This window comes from Papilio xuthus, unplaced genomic scaffold (genome assembly GCF_000836235.2).
Source record: "Papilio xuthus unplaced genomic scaffold, Pxut_1.1 DF827870.1, whole genome shotgun sequence".
In the NCBI taxonomy this organism is placed as follows: Eukaryota; Metazoa; Arthropoda; class Insecta; order Lepidoptera; family Papilionidae; genus Papilio; species Papilio xuthus.
Window position 1 is genome coordinate 1,622,889 of NW_013530779.1, and position 14,326 is coordinate 1,637,214.

At 33.2% G+C, this 14,326-nt stretch overlaps 1 protein-coding gene across 4 annotated transcripts in view; it reads right to left on the reverse strand.

Annotated features, from left to right (window-relative positions):
- Mctp (multiple C2 domain and transmembrane region protein) overlaps positions 1-11,759 on the reverse strand; it is a 35,270-nt gene extending 23,511 nt beyond the window's left edge. For 2 of the 4 annotated variants that reach the window (XM_013308610.1, XM_013308615.1), the window contains exon 1: positions 8,488-8,851. Coding sequence is in view for 1 of the 4 variants with exons in the window: in XM_013308612.1 (XP_013164066.1) it covers positions 11,648-11,687 (40 nt within the window). In the remaining 3 variants the exon portion in view is untranslated. Of the gene's footprint in view, positions 1-8,487; positions 8,852-11,647 lie in introns of those variants that run through there. The other 2 variants (XM_013308612.1, XM_013308611.1) reach the window with 2 other exon arrangements.
- Between the last annotated feature and the right edge of the window lie 2,567 nt (positions 11,760-14,326).

Consider the following 14,326-nt stretch of genomic DNA (forward strand, 5'->3'; position numbering starts at 1 on the left):
CGACTGAATCGATCTTGATAAAAATTGGCATACCTATAAAACACAAACTATGCTTTTTAATTCCGCGCGGACCGAGTCGCGGGCGACCGCTAGTCTGTTCTTATAAATCTGTTCATAAAAGTCAATAAAGCAACTATATCCAACAATATCCATTGGTTATTCCCAAGTATTTTCGACAATGAAGGCCGACAATTTACACCAGCAATGAGGGTGACAACAATTTTTAATAATAATAATAGTTTACTTTATGCACTTAGTTTCGCTATTTTATCGTATAAACAGTAAACTTTTGATTACACAAGTTAAGAAAACGTAGTAAACAAAGCAATAAAATACGGAATTATTTCGGTTTTCCTTGTTTGGTTGCTTAATCAATAACTCTACTACGATATCCAAGAGACAGATTTAGTGGACAAACATATTAAAGTACTCATTTTTATTAATATAGCCAACAACGTTCTGGCATTTAACAAGCCATTAATTAGAGCTTAAAGCGTATTGTCTGATAGAATAAAGAAGATAGTAATATTTCGTATTTTCTGGATGACAAAGAGATAAGGTTGTGCCTTACAATTAAAAAAAAACAGTTTTATGGACGCTTTTCGCTTGAAACTTCCACAATATTTAATATTATTTTAAAGCTTTTGATTTTGGCACAGCATCATATGGATTCAATTAGTTTATGTTCTTTTCAACTCTAAAATATCCGTCGTTTCCTTTATTTATTCAACTAACTGTCGCCCGCGACCCTGTCCAAGTAGAGTTACAAAAACAACCTAATGTTTTTAAGGACTATGTTCTACATCCATGCCAAATTTCATCTAGATTTGGAGCCGTTTTGGAGATACTTTCTAACATCGATCCTTTAGTAAGACACTATAATAAATTTATATAAAAACGGCTAAACACTAACGTATATTCATCCGGTGGCGGCACCGATTAGTTACGAGCCTATCGGGGACTTTCATCAGGGTGAATGGGACTGGTATTGTTTCCTGGACGCGGTCCATCGCTCCTGATGGGCTCGAAACAAGTCGGTGCCACTACTGGACGAAAATACGTGAGTGCTTTAGCCGTTTTTATATAAGTTTAAACATCCATCCATCTATAATAAAAACATGCATTTATAGTAGTAAGAAGTCAGATTGAATCAATAAAATGCGGAGCAACAGCCGTATTCTAGGTAAACATGTCTCCTATATAAAACTGTCTAGACGTCGACTGTTACCAATACAAGACAAAGTAAATTCGTTTAACTACGTCTCTACCAACTTATACCTAGTACCTGTAGCCTGAGTACAATACAATTCGTGTTTTGTTTGTTAAACATTTTTCTTGGAATAAAAAAGTAAAACTGATCGGAATGTAACATGAATATATTTTTAATATTATTTATCAGTACGTTTCAACACCGACAGAGCGTCGGTGGCTCAGGGGTCAAGCACTTGACTTGCAATCTGCAGGTCCTGGGTTCGAATCCCGCCATGTACCAATGTGTTTTTGTACATTTATCCGACCTTCTTACGGTGAAGGAAAACATCGTGATGCAACATATCTGAGAAGAAATTCAAAGATATGTGTGAAGTCCACTAACCCGCATTGGGCCAGCGAGGTTGACTATGGCCTAATCACCCTTCACTTAGTGTAGGCTCCGAGCCCCTCGGTGGGGACCTATAGTGAGCTGATGATGATGACGTTTCGACACAAGAAAAAAATGTCTCCAGAATTGCTGCATGGAGCACACTGAAATTTGGCATAGAAGTAGAATAAAGCCTGGAAGAACGCATAGGCTACTAATAAAGGTTTTTTAATTCTGCGCGGACGGAGTTGCGGGCGACAGCTAGTATCATTAAAAATGCCAAAGTTTAAATGGATGGATAGACCTTTGTTAGATGGTATCTCCTGAACGGCTCATCGAATCTGGATGAAAATTGGCACAAATGTAGAACATAGGAAGAACACATATCCTACTAAGTTTTTTTTTGTTAATCTGCGCCGTCGGAGTCGCGGGCAAATACTAGTTAATTATATGTTATTACAACTGTATTTTTGTATAGTATTTCACGAATGATCTCATGGCTAGAGTGCTATAAAGTATTATATTGAGAACATTGATAAATACATATCTAATCGAAATTAATAGGAAATCCGTGTTCGCCGGATATCTGATAATGCACGCATATAATGTAACATGGTTACAATTAAAAATAAACCTAATCTGAATATAAATTAGCTTCAATGAAGATTGAATAAGAAACTTCTCCTGTTAAAAATTAACAAGCGAATTCAGTGAATTTCCACTGTCTATAATATGTTGCCCTCTTCCTCAAACTCTTGGAACAAAACAGGGTTAACAATTAAGTACGTTTTTTAAGATGATTAAAGATAGACATTCTTTACATTATGCATAATTTTAGATTTCCATTTTGTCACGCGAACAGCTTATTAGCAGTGGTATGGTTTCTCCAACTAAGTATGTCAATGGGTACATGAATTTTTTTCAAAATAGTGAGAGTATAGTCTACCCAGAAATAAGTGACATCCAACATCTGTTAGGGTTAACTGCTTGAAATAAAAGAGAAAAGATTTGATTGTTTGTTTGTTTTCATTGAACGGGCTCCGAAAGTACTGAACCGATAATTTTTTTCGCTGTTAGGAAGCTACACTATCCCTGGCTAACATAGGATTTATTTTTTACAAATTTTTGCTAATACAATAAAGATATCAGTTGTATATTGTCAGCTATATGAGGAACATCCTCATCAATTTGCTACCATAGATAAATTCTTAAACTATAAACCATTGAGTAAAAAAAGGAGAACAGAAGACAGTATGGACTGGTTAACAAATGCACAGTTTATAGGCTACTAAATGTCGCCCGCGACTTAGTCCGCTCGAAATTAAAAAAAAAAAACATAATAAGTAACCTATGTGTTCGTCCAGACTATGTTCTATATGTATGCCAAATTTTATCGAAATCCGTTCAGCCGTTCTGGAGATACCTTCAAACCAACATCCACCCATCTAAACAATCGCATTTATAATATTAGTAAGAAGTAAGATTAATAAGATTCATGTAAAGAGGTCAGTGGTGCCAACTTTTCGAAGGGAAAAAGGCAAGATAGTGAAGAAACTAGTAATGTAAAAAAAGTCATAAAAATATATGTCAAGGTATCATTTCAAAAATTGCAAGATATTAAAATTGTACGCTCAATTTCGAGGCAATTTCAACTGTGCTTGAAGCACCGCACTGAGATAACAAAGAGTCAGTGAATAAATTATTCCCGAGTATTTTCAGATAGAAGAGCGTCGGTGGCTGAAGGGTTTCAACACTTGACTTGTAATCTGCAGGTTCTGGGTTCGAATGCTGCCATGTACCAATGTGTTTTTCGATTTCCGATTTGCATATGTACATTTATCCGACGTTCTTACGGTAAAGGAAAACATCGTGATGCAACCTGCACATATCTGAGAAGAAATTGTGTGTGAAGTCCACCAACTGCGCTTGGCCAGCGTGGTTGACTATGGCCTAATCACCCCTAACTTAGGGTAGGCTCCGAGCCCCTCGGTGGGGACGTATAGTGAGCTAATGATGATGATGATTTTGGGATATGCCCGAAACGTCTATTGGATCAAAGCATTGTTTAAATAAATTCATTGAAAAAATTACGTTAAATATATCATTTTATATCTTCATATTCTTTTTTTAAAAATTTAATATAATCATAATTAATTTATAACAATTGTATTAATGTTTAAAGTTGTTTGTTTGTTTAAAAAAAAAAACAATTATCGTTATGAAATTTCAGCTTGAAACTTTAAATGAACACAATTCACGCCAATTGGATTAAAACATGTTATTCTATATCTCTCTTGTGACTAACTTTAAATTTAGGTTAACAAATTTTAATATCGTTTGTTCAAATAATATTTTAAATTGTTCTAATATAAATTATTTTGAAGTATTTAAAACTTTTTCCTTCGAATGGAGAAGGCGTACGTTAATTTTGTTTAAATACCTACCAAAGTTTTCTAAATTTTCTATGAAAGTTTACTAAAATTCCCTTCAAAGCAATTGCCAACAAAAAAGACAAAATTTGCATTTCACTATTTTTATTAAGTCTTTTGAATTTTAAGTTCTAAAACATAATTACACACTTAATCGATTTAAAGTCTGCACTAAGGTGCTGCTTAAGGGGCCATTAATGCGAATGTTCGGATGGATGGATTTTTGTAACAAGCTATCACTATCACGGCTACATGGATCTCGCTGAAATTTGTCATACATGTTTTTTTTTCTTTTTTGTTAGAAAACATTAGTAGATTTCTTGTAAATTTACTAATATTTCTTTTACCATTCCAACTAAGCTCTATGCTTGCGCTAGGATGTGGTGTACGACAATAGTCGAATGGCGGGATTCGATCCCCGACCTCGTGATCAGAAATCCGTACCCTTTTGAACTGGAGAATACATAATACAGTTAGTAGAAAAATATATTAGAAGTCCTATATGTTATTCGTGATAAAATGTAAAAACTTACATAATACTGGCAGCTATGAATGTTAATATTTTTATATTATACTTTTAAAATCGTGCAATGTAACTGAGAAAATTTCTTCTAAATAATATTCAATTTTGAATTCACTTCCAGTTCGACCCACTTTGTGAATATTACGTAAGTAACCGATTGGAATTGCCAGCTACAACTTGAGCGCTAACTCATTTCGCGCCGTGTTGAACTTAATCGATGTATATTTAATTGTTTTAAATAGAATAAAAAGGCAAATAACCTGAAATAATTAAAAAAAATACAGGTTCTAATTGATGAAATAGCGACATCTATAAGCTGCATTTTAAAACAAGGATTTTATTATAATTTTTTGAATGTAACACTTTCTTATCTTACTAATATTATAAATGCACAAGTTTAGATGGATGGATGGATGTTTGAAGCTCCATGACAGCTCATCGGATCTCTATGAAATTTGCATATATGTAGAACATAGTCTGGCAGAACACATAGGCTACTAATTAAGTATTTTTTTATTTAAGGTTACTCTCGAAAACATCGAATATCTGTAACCTTTCCAACTAAGGACATGTTCTAGATAACATGTGAACTATTCCTTTAAAAACTTTACAGTTAATCTCCAGTTGCTGTACTGTAGTTATAAATTGTAGTAGAAATCTTGTAACATTCAGAGTTGAAACTTTATTAGTTTCTCTGAAACTTTTTAATGGAAAACATATATTTTTCGGTTCTGTTCTGTTCTGTTCTGTTTTGTTTTATTTTTTATTTATTTTATTCAATAGAAAATATGACATATAAAGTAAACTAGTAACCTTTGGTTTATGAATCCAAAATCTCCATTTAAAACATACTGCTATATTTGTGCTGATTTAGGGTTCTGAAACTCACGTTAAATTAAGGGGTGCGGAAGGTTATATAGACAATAAAAATTGACGTAATTACGTTTGAGTACAGATTAACTAAAAAGTACCTTTTCATATTCTTTTTATGGCCTTTACGTTGTCTGGGTTCTCGCTTTTATTTTCCACGTATATGGCCGACCAAAATAGACTGACATGAAGCTAATATTAGAATTTATTTATTAATGAATTATTTTACATAATTTAAACTAATTTAGTATTAGTTAGTATACTTTTTAAAACATGATTTTTACAGCATCAATGTTTCGTCGCAACAAATTAAAAAGCTGCTATTATATAGCATTGGTAGCTTTAAAATTATTGTTGCTATTGAGAGAAAATTAATAGTCTAATTTTATAGCAAGAAGTATAATTTCTCAAGTCTCAAGATTGCGTTTCATTTATCAATGTCTTTAGCAAGGCTTGCTAAAGCCGCTGTTGATGGCAACTAAAGTTATAATGTGTTATTATGCAAGGTATTAACGTTTAATTTATAATTAAAGCTGGCAGCAACCTAGTAAGAAAATTAGTTTAGCTATTCAAAGGGGGAACGCTGCCAATATCTTCGGAACCTTCCCTAAAGGGACTTTTGATAAAACATTTTAGTTAATTATTAAATAAATATTTAATTTTTTTTTATATATAATAATTTTTGTTAACCTTTAGTAGCCTATTTCTAGACAGAAATCTTATATATAGATTGATAAGGTACTTAAGGTAGGAGGTGATGCAACCTGCACATATCTGAGAAGAAATTTAAAGATATGTGTGAAGTCAACCAACCCGCAGTAGGCTAGCGTAGTTGACTATAGCCTAATCACCCTTAACTTAGGGTAGGCTCGGAGCCCCTCGGTGGGGACGTATAGTGAGCTGATGATGAAGGTACTTAGAATTGTTATTGGTTACTTAGACTGTCCCTAAAGAGTAGTACGTCTTTCTAAATCTTAGTTTAGTTCCTTTGGCAACTTTTAAAGGGTTTAGATTAGTCTCTTGGGTGACTAGTAAAGGACTCTGAGTGAAATTAGAAAGGTACCCCTAACTCATATTATTTAATGTTAGTTCTAAAAATGGATACACGCAACACTAAGGGAGTAAAGTATTCATTTAGTAATTGCCGTCATTTATTTATTCTGGGCCTTCGGCAAAGAGATAAATTGTAGGCAATTTTATTATGATCCCTCCTGAAATTGGGATTACAAATGTGATATAGTATAATTCCATGTTATAAAATATGAACAATTATGCCTTACAACCTTTACATAAATATGTACAATGTACAAGTGTTCAGAATGTACAATTTAAGATCGGCAATCTATGTTCAAAAATATGTTCGTATTAAAATACAAATATTTTTTTTTTAGTTTACCCGGAACGTATGTATCTTACTAATATAAATGTGAATGTTTAGATGGATGGATGTTTGTTTGAAGGTATTTTCAGAACGGATGAACGGATCTCGATGAAATTTGGCATATATCTAGGACATAGGAAGAACACATAGGCAACTAATTATGTTTTTTTGATGACGCGCGGACGGAGTCGCTGGCAACGGCTAGTATTTTTTTATACGGCTAGTATTTTTTTTTTATATCATAAGGTGGCAAACGAGCGATCGGCAACCTGAAATCGCTGAAATAGCAAAGTGACCGTTGCCCATAGATATACGCAATTATATATGCGTTGCCTATCTTTAATCGACGGAGAGGATGCACAGTAAGAAAATATTTCCCTTTCCATGCATCCTCTCATCCGGCAAGTCCACTTCCCATCCTTATGAAAAAAAGGATGGGAAGGGAAAGAGGACTAAATTAGGCCTCCGGGATGCACATTCATCAGATGAACCACTTCACGCCTGTCTCCTGTGTGGTCGTGGTGTTTCACCGTGCCGGGCCAATTCGTGCGAAGGTGTTAAAGCGGGCTCTACCACTGTTAAAGTACAATACACTGTTAAAGTATAATATATGTATTACTTAGAAAGTATTTTTGTTAATATCTCGGAGGTAACATCTCAATCTACTGGGACCACTCACTTGATGAGTTTCAAAGTTTGTTTTGTAACTTTCAATGCGAGAGGTTCATTCGCTATGAAGACGCGAGGTAAATTTTGTATGCGATACACGTTCAAATTCGTGTCTGGAATAAGGGAATTTGTGATACAAACACGTATGTAGCAATACATTTACATTCAATGTATTTAACTTTATAAATATTTACATCTTCATTCTTTTAGAATTTTTGGCATTGAATTTTCATTAGGGAATTTGACGGCCCTTGCATTACTTGATTAGATCAGATATTTACTGTTTACTGATGAAATCCTTCGTGACATCGTAAAATAAATAGCATAGTTTATCAAAATTGCATAGTATTTAAGATAAATCATAAAACTATAAATTATTCTTAGTAAATACTTATTTATATTAGTCTGAGCATTACGTCTAAGCTTTCGCAATATTAAGTTTTACGTATTTATATTTTAGCCATCCGTGGCTTAAAGTTATCGTTAATATTTAATATTGTAATAGTAAATAACTGTTTTTTTATGTTCAAACAACCAGGTCATTACTATAAATATCTAATGAGGATTGGTTGGTTATTCGAACGGAAAAAGGGGTGGTGTTAACAAAAATAAGACTTGAATTTAACAGTGGTAGAGCCCGCTGTAATATCTTCACAAGAATCGGCACGGCTCACCCGGTGAAAAACCACGACCACACAGAAGGCAGTCGTGAAGTGGAAGCAATTCCGCGTTTCGTCTGATGAGTGTGCGTCCCGGAGGCCAAAATTAGTCCACTTTCCCTTCCCAACCTTTTTCTTATAAGGAAAGGATGGGATGTGTAAGTGGACTTTCCGGATGAGAGGATGCAAGGGAAGGGAAAATATTTTCTTTCTGTGCATCCTCCGAAAGGTAGGCAACGCATTTGCAATTGCGTATGTCCATGGGAAACAGTCAATTCGCTATTTCAGCGATTTCAGATGGCCGCTCGCTCGTTTGATATAAAAAATATCATGAAATTGGATTGTTTTCTTATGTTAGGATAAAAAGTCATACATACATTGGTTTTCACTATAAAAAGAAGTAAGTGATTACATTATTTTTTGGCATTTATATTAATAGCTTTACCGATTATAAGGTTAACCGCAAATTGTCTTCATTTTAAAATCCAATTAGATATTGCCTTATGGACTTGTCATTAATTAAACTTATTTGAAAAACATAATTTATACACTTTAAAGAACTAAAACCATAACAAAACTCAATAAATAATAACACTTTTACACAAACACTGCATTCGCAAAATTATACGCAATTTATCCGAGAAACCTCGTGTATATCACAGATAAAACAAAAGGCCGGGTCTCCAGCACGCTATCAAAATATAACGCGGGAAAATAAACCACACTAAACACAACCTTTCCGCACGGCGTTGCGAGCTATACTGAATTCTACTCATCTTTGTTGCTACAGCCTAGAACTAGGATTCATACAAATGTAGGTTAGGTTATACGGGTTCAATAGATTGGACAAAGGTTGTATTTCCTATTATAATTCGAACCTTTTTGTGATTGATTCCATTTCAAAATCTTAGATGATTTTTTCCATAATTTTGGTACAAAACTTTTACATCTATGTGACGATTATTCTTATTAAAATGGGATAGTAAAGGTGACATTATTTGCTGTATGCAATGACAGATTGGTTTATTGTGACAGAATAACCGTAGGTTTCTGAGTCCAAAATTCCCGTTTAAAACATTTTGTTTTTTCTGTTTTGTCAAAGATAAAAGATGGTAAGTTTTGTACAGGTATGTGCTCAGCAACCCACGGTAAATCTGATATAAATTAGTTTTGTTTTATAACGAATAGGTTGACATAATTAGGAATAATATTATTTTATAAGATCAGTTAAATATAACATCTAATATCCGAGGGTTGTCCTGCCTCGAGCGGGTAGGTTTTGGTGTGTCAGATGGCAATCGGCACCGCACTAATAAATCCAAACTTCGCCAAATCTTCTGCTTGTAATATAGGTTCTGTTATAATGTAGGTTACAGAATATAGAAACGAGGATTAGGATAGCTGACCCCACCAATTTGTGGGATGCAAGCTAGTCAAAATGAGGAGAGAGAGAGAGAGAGAGAGTCAAATATAACATCTAGATAGTTGGTAAAATGTTAAAAGAAAATATCTTACTGCAGTTTCTAGTCATTTCATTTATAAACATAAAATATTTACAAAAAAGACAATTGAATTCCGAAGCTTATTTTTAAGAAAACTGTTCTCTTCTAGTTTTAAGCTTTTAATTACACTTTCAGGAAAGTATATAACATAAAGAGACTCCTAACAAAGTTAAGCAAATGACTTACTTCGTAATCACGTCGAGCTTAGAGACTTTAGGCAACTCCCTTGTTTTAAGTTGTGCTATAAAATTAATACTATCTCAAATATTTTCTAAAAAGGTTATTCGTTAGCTTTAATGAATAAAAGGGTCTTGTCAGAAGGATGGCCAACGTCCTATAAGGGTTCAGGTTTTTCCTTTCGAGGTATGGAACCCTAAAAATAACACTTTCGTGTGAAATAACTAGGTTATAATTTTTATTTAATTATTAAATTTTATTTATTATTTCGCTCCATTGCATGTCTTCATGAAAGGCATTGTTTTCAAGATTGCGTTATATTATAAGTAAACTAATGTGATATGGATGAAATATCAAAGTGACCGCTGCCCATAGATATCAACAAGATGAAAGGTTGCAGATGACTTGCATATCTTAAAAAGACGGAGGAAAAGATAAAAACAAATTAATTACCCACCAATTAACTTTCCTTTCTCATCTTTTGCTTGTATTTATGATATTCCGATTCAAAAAAATACAGCATTGCAGTAATATGATCCTATATCATTTAACCATGAAACATTAAGCGTTTCGGGTGAGCAATCAAGATTCATGTCCTCCCCCACATTTTTCAGCGTTTATATTAATGCAATATAAGTGATCATGTCATCCTACTCATTTTCTTTGAAAAAAAAAACAGAGATAGCTATATGTTTCTCAACTAGTGATTCAATAGTGGGAACTCACGGATTCGACTTCGTCAGAGCAAAATTAAAAATAAAGTAGCCTATAATACGCCCGCGTGTATTCTTTCCCGAGATTACTCGGAACTAACTTGTCCTTGAGGACAGACATACAGACAAACGAACAAAAATTGCTTATACATCATGTGCAGGAAAAAAAATATTTTGATATTACATACAGACACTCCAATTTTATTAATATGTATACATGAAGTCTGAAAAACAGGTCCGATGTTTGCATTTCTATGTTAAAAAGATGTAACCTTCGACGTAGCTCGAGCTAAGCCCGAGAATAACTTAATTGTGATTAAATTGTTTGACCTTAAAAGTGTCCAAACCCGAACGTGCCTATTGTCAACTAAAGAAGCAATTAAAAAACAATTTGAATCTTTCTTGTTTAAAAAAATCACGCCTTCGAAATAGATACGGTAATTAATATTTAATTGAAACTCGAAACTTGATATTTGAATGACGTTAACTTAAGAACTGTAATATGCTATTTTTCATTTAAAATACTCGTATTTTCTTACTCTGTCATTCGCATAGAAAAAAAAGGAGATAACCGTTTATTTTATACATGTTTTTAACACTGGAAACTTAAAACAAAACACAATAACATACAAAATGCAGTGCATAAATCTGTAGAGGCCGCTACGATTTTCGTAGCATTCGTAGGCATTACGTAGAACTTTCACTATTATATTACTAAAGCTTTTATTTCAAATGTGTTATATTTCATTTTGATAATCTTTGCTCATAATAAAAGACACTATTAAGTACTTAATACTGTTTTTATGAAAAATGCAATAAATAAAGTTTAAGATGGGTTCTTAAGACGAAAATCTCCATTTAAAATATATTGCTATCTCTGATTTGTCTCTGAATGACAAAGATGTCAATACGTTTTAACGACTTTACAGTTAATGTTTACCCGTTAAGTTAACTTTAACAAAGAGAACTAGAAGGAACATATTCTAAGAACAAATGTACATATAAGCAGTTCAAAGTTAAAAGAATGGGTCATTGTATCACACGTATATATCTTTAAATTCTGTTATCCAAGATTTATTTTCAATACCTTAACAGATAATTGCTTAATAGCCTACAGAAACAAAATTTAAAAGTTATCAACTTACAAATATTAGCTATATCATGAAAAACACCGAGCATATCCATGGCAATTGTCTTATCTTCAAAACAACACAACACTTTTGATATGTATTAAAAACATAAATTAATACAAGTAACAAAAACAACAATAAAATTAACAAAAATGCATTTATTGTACACAACTTGCTAACACGATTGTTGTTTTATCACTGATGATAATGACCTTCATACTAAGAATGACCACAATTGTAGATTTAATTCAATGAGGACGAATTAGATCATAACTGCTTACACTGACTTAACTTAGGGCATTTATTAAATGTAAACTAAGGGTCTTACTGTTAAACTCAGAGACCTTTATACACTACGGGAGTCTCTTAGTTTAGGTTTCTCATACATCTTAATTAACAGCTTTGATTGCAATTGTTAATCGTATAACTTACTAATATTATAAACGCAAAAGTTTCGATGTTTGTTAGAAGGTATCTCTGGAACGGCTTAACAGATCTTGGTGAGATTTGACATAGTAGTTTTAGACATTATTAAATTTGGCGCGAATGACGTGCTTTCGTTACAAAGTCTTGTGTCAGAATGAATAGTGAGGGGACAAACGTCGACATTTTAGTAAGGCTAGTGTTGAGTCAATACACTAGCTCATTTCCGGTTTTTCTTCCTAACAGTAGTAGTCTGGAAGAACATATAGACTACTCATATAGTTTTTTTTTTAAATTTCGCGCGGACGGAGTTGCGAGCTCCAGCTAGTCGTTTATAGGATTGTTGTAAAGTCATTGTGCTTAATGTTTGATGGAGAATATGTTACAATTTATATTTTATTATTAAATGATATCAAACGATGTCTTTTAAAATGTACTTCGTCTGCCATAGACTATGATTGAAATAATTAAAGGTAATTTATTTCTTGAACTTCTGACTAGATGACATAATGTCGACATAATGGTATAATATATTGATTTGACATTGGTGGGTTCAAGTTCGTTCGTTAATAACCTGTTTAATGTGACACAGTTTAGTTTTGATTTTTTAAATGCTATTTAAGTTATACTTGTACTTGAAACCAAATTAACACAGATTAAAAATGTTTTACATTTTAATTTAAATAGGATCTTAAGATAACTGTTTATTACGTTTAATTAAATTTCACGAATTTGTCATATTCAGTTGAGAAAAAACTAATAAAAATAATTGTAATTAAGAAGAATTGTTCTTTATTACACAATTCATTTAATAATTTCTTCTGAATATATAGATTCTTATTATTCTGCCATCTTCATCAAGGTTTTAGGATTTAGAAAAGGCTTGTAAGGCGCAAATAGGAATGTTACAGGCGACACTAGATGGCGCTGTTTGACATTTGTTTGGAGCTCCAATAGATGGTGCTATAGGGATAAAATGCATTTATAAAATTTAAGAAAATCTAATTTATCGTATCTGATATAATCGTAATTCATGTTTGAAAATTCACTTGAATATTAAAAAAAATATATTTTTTAAACTATATAAGAGACATCGCGCCAAATGTAGTCGTAGTCTGCATATCCGTCTGGTTGACATATGCTTTAATTACTATATTTTTTCTTATATGTCCCGCTGGGAGACGCCTTTAATCATAATGGAGATGTAATGTTAGTTTAAAATAATATCGTACAACGGGCACTCTATTCTGCTAACATATTCATCTCACTCTCATGAACTGCGCGTCGTTTATCCGCAGTCTATGCGCGAAAGCCGTCCACGTACATATCTCAATTTCATTTATCGAACACACGGTGTTTACCTGACATCATCTCGTGGACACCGCGACGTATGACTTGCAGATACTTAAATTCTAGACTCGCCTTTCTTTATTCGATGACGTGGTGAATGCGCTGGCGTGCTATGTTCGGAGCTGTGATCCGCGTACTCAGTTCCGCTGCTGTCGGGCCCCGGCGCTAATGAGAACGTCGTTCCCGCAGGACACCGCTCGCGACTGCGACTCTGTTGCCAACGACTCTGGAGAACGAGAACCATAGATTTTTATGCCGCCAGAATAACTTACTAATATTATAAATGCGAATGTTTGGATGGATGTTCGTTTGAAGATATCTACAGAACGGCTGCATGGATCTCGCTGAAATTTGGCATAAATGTAGAACATAGTTTGGAAGAACACATAGGCTAGTAATATTTTTTTTTAATTCCACGCGGACGTCGCGGCAACATCTTCTTACAAATTTGATTGTTTAATTTTATTTCTAAATAAAATCGTCACAAAATCATTCCATAATCGGTAATTCTATTTCATTTGGATTGAAATTTATCTAAACATGACTTTTTTTAGTCAAAGCATACTTTCGGAACCTGTGTTTTTTTCTACCGAAAACGTTTATATTATTACGTTATTTTAGTTTTTCAATAACACCTGCATAAATAGGATTATTTCCCACTGCGCCACTCGTATTAAGTTACTATTATTGCACGATATAGCATTCTAACTAACAACTGTAATTTATATTTTATCGAACTCTAACAGCTGGAACAAATGACTGTCGCAATTTGCACATGTTACGTAAATATAATTCGATATTAACACGTTTGTACAACTAATGAAAATACAACAGTACTATATTTTATTGTAATGAATTGTGGATTTTAATACTTTAGCAACATGTTTGTGCAGTAAATATAAAGAGATTATAAGATAAAAC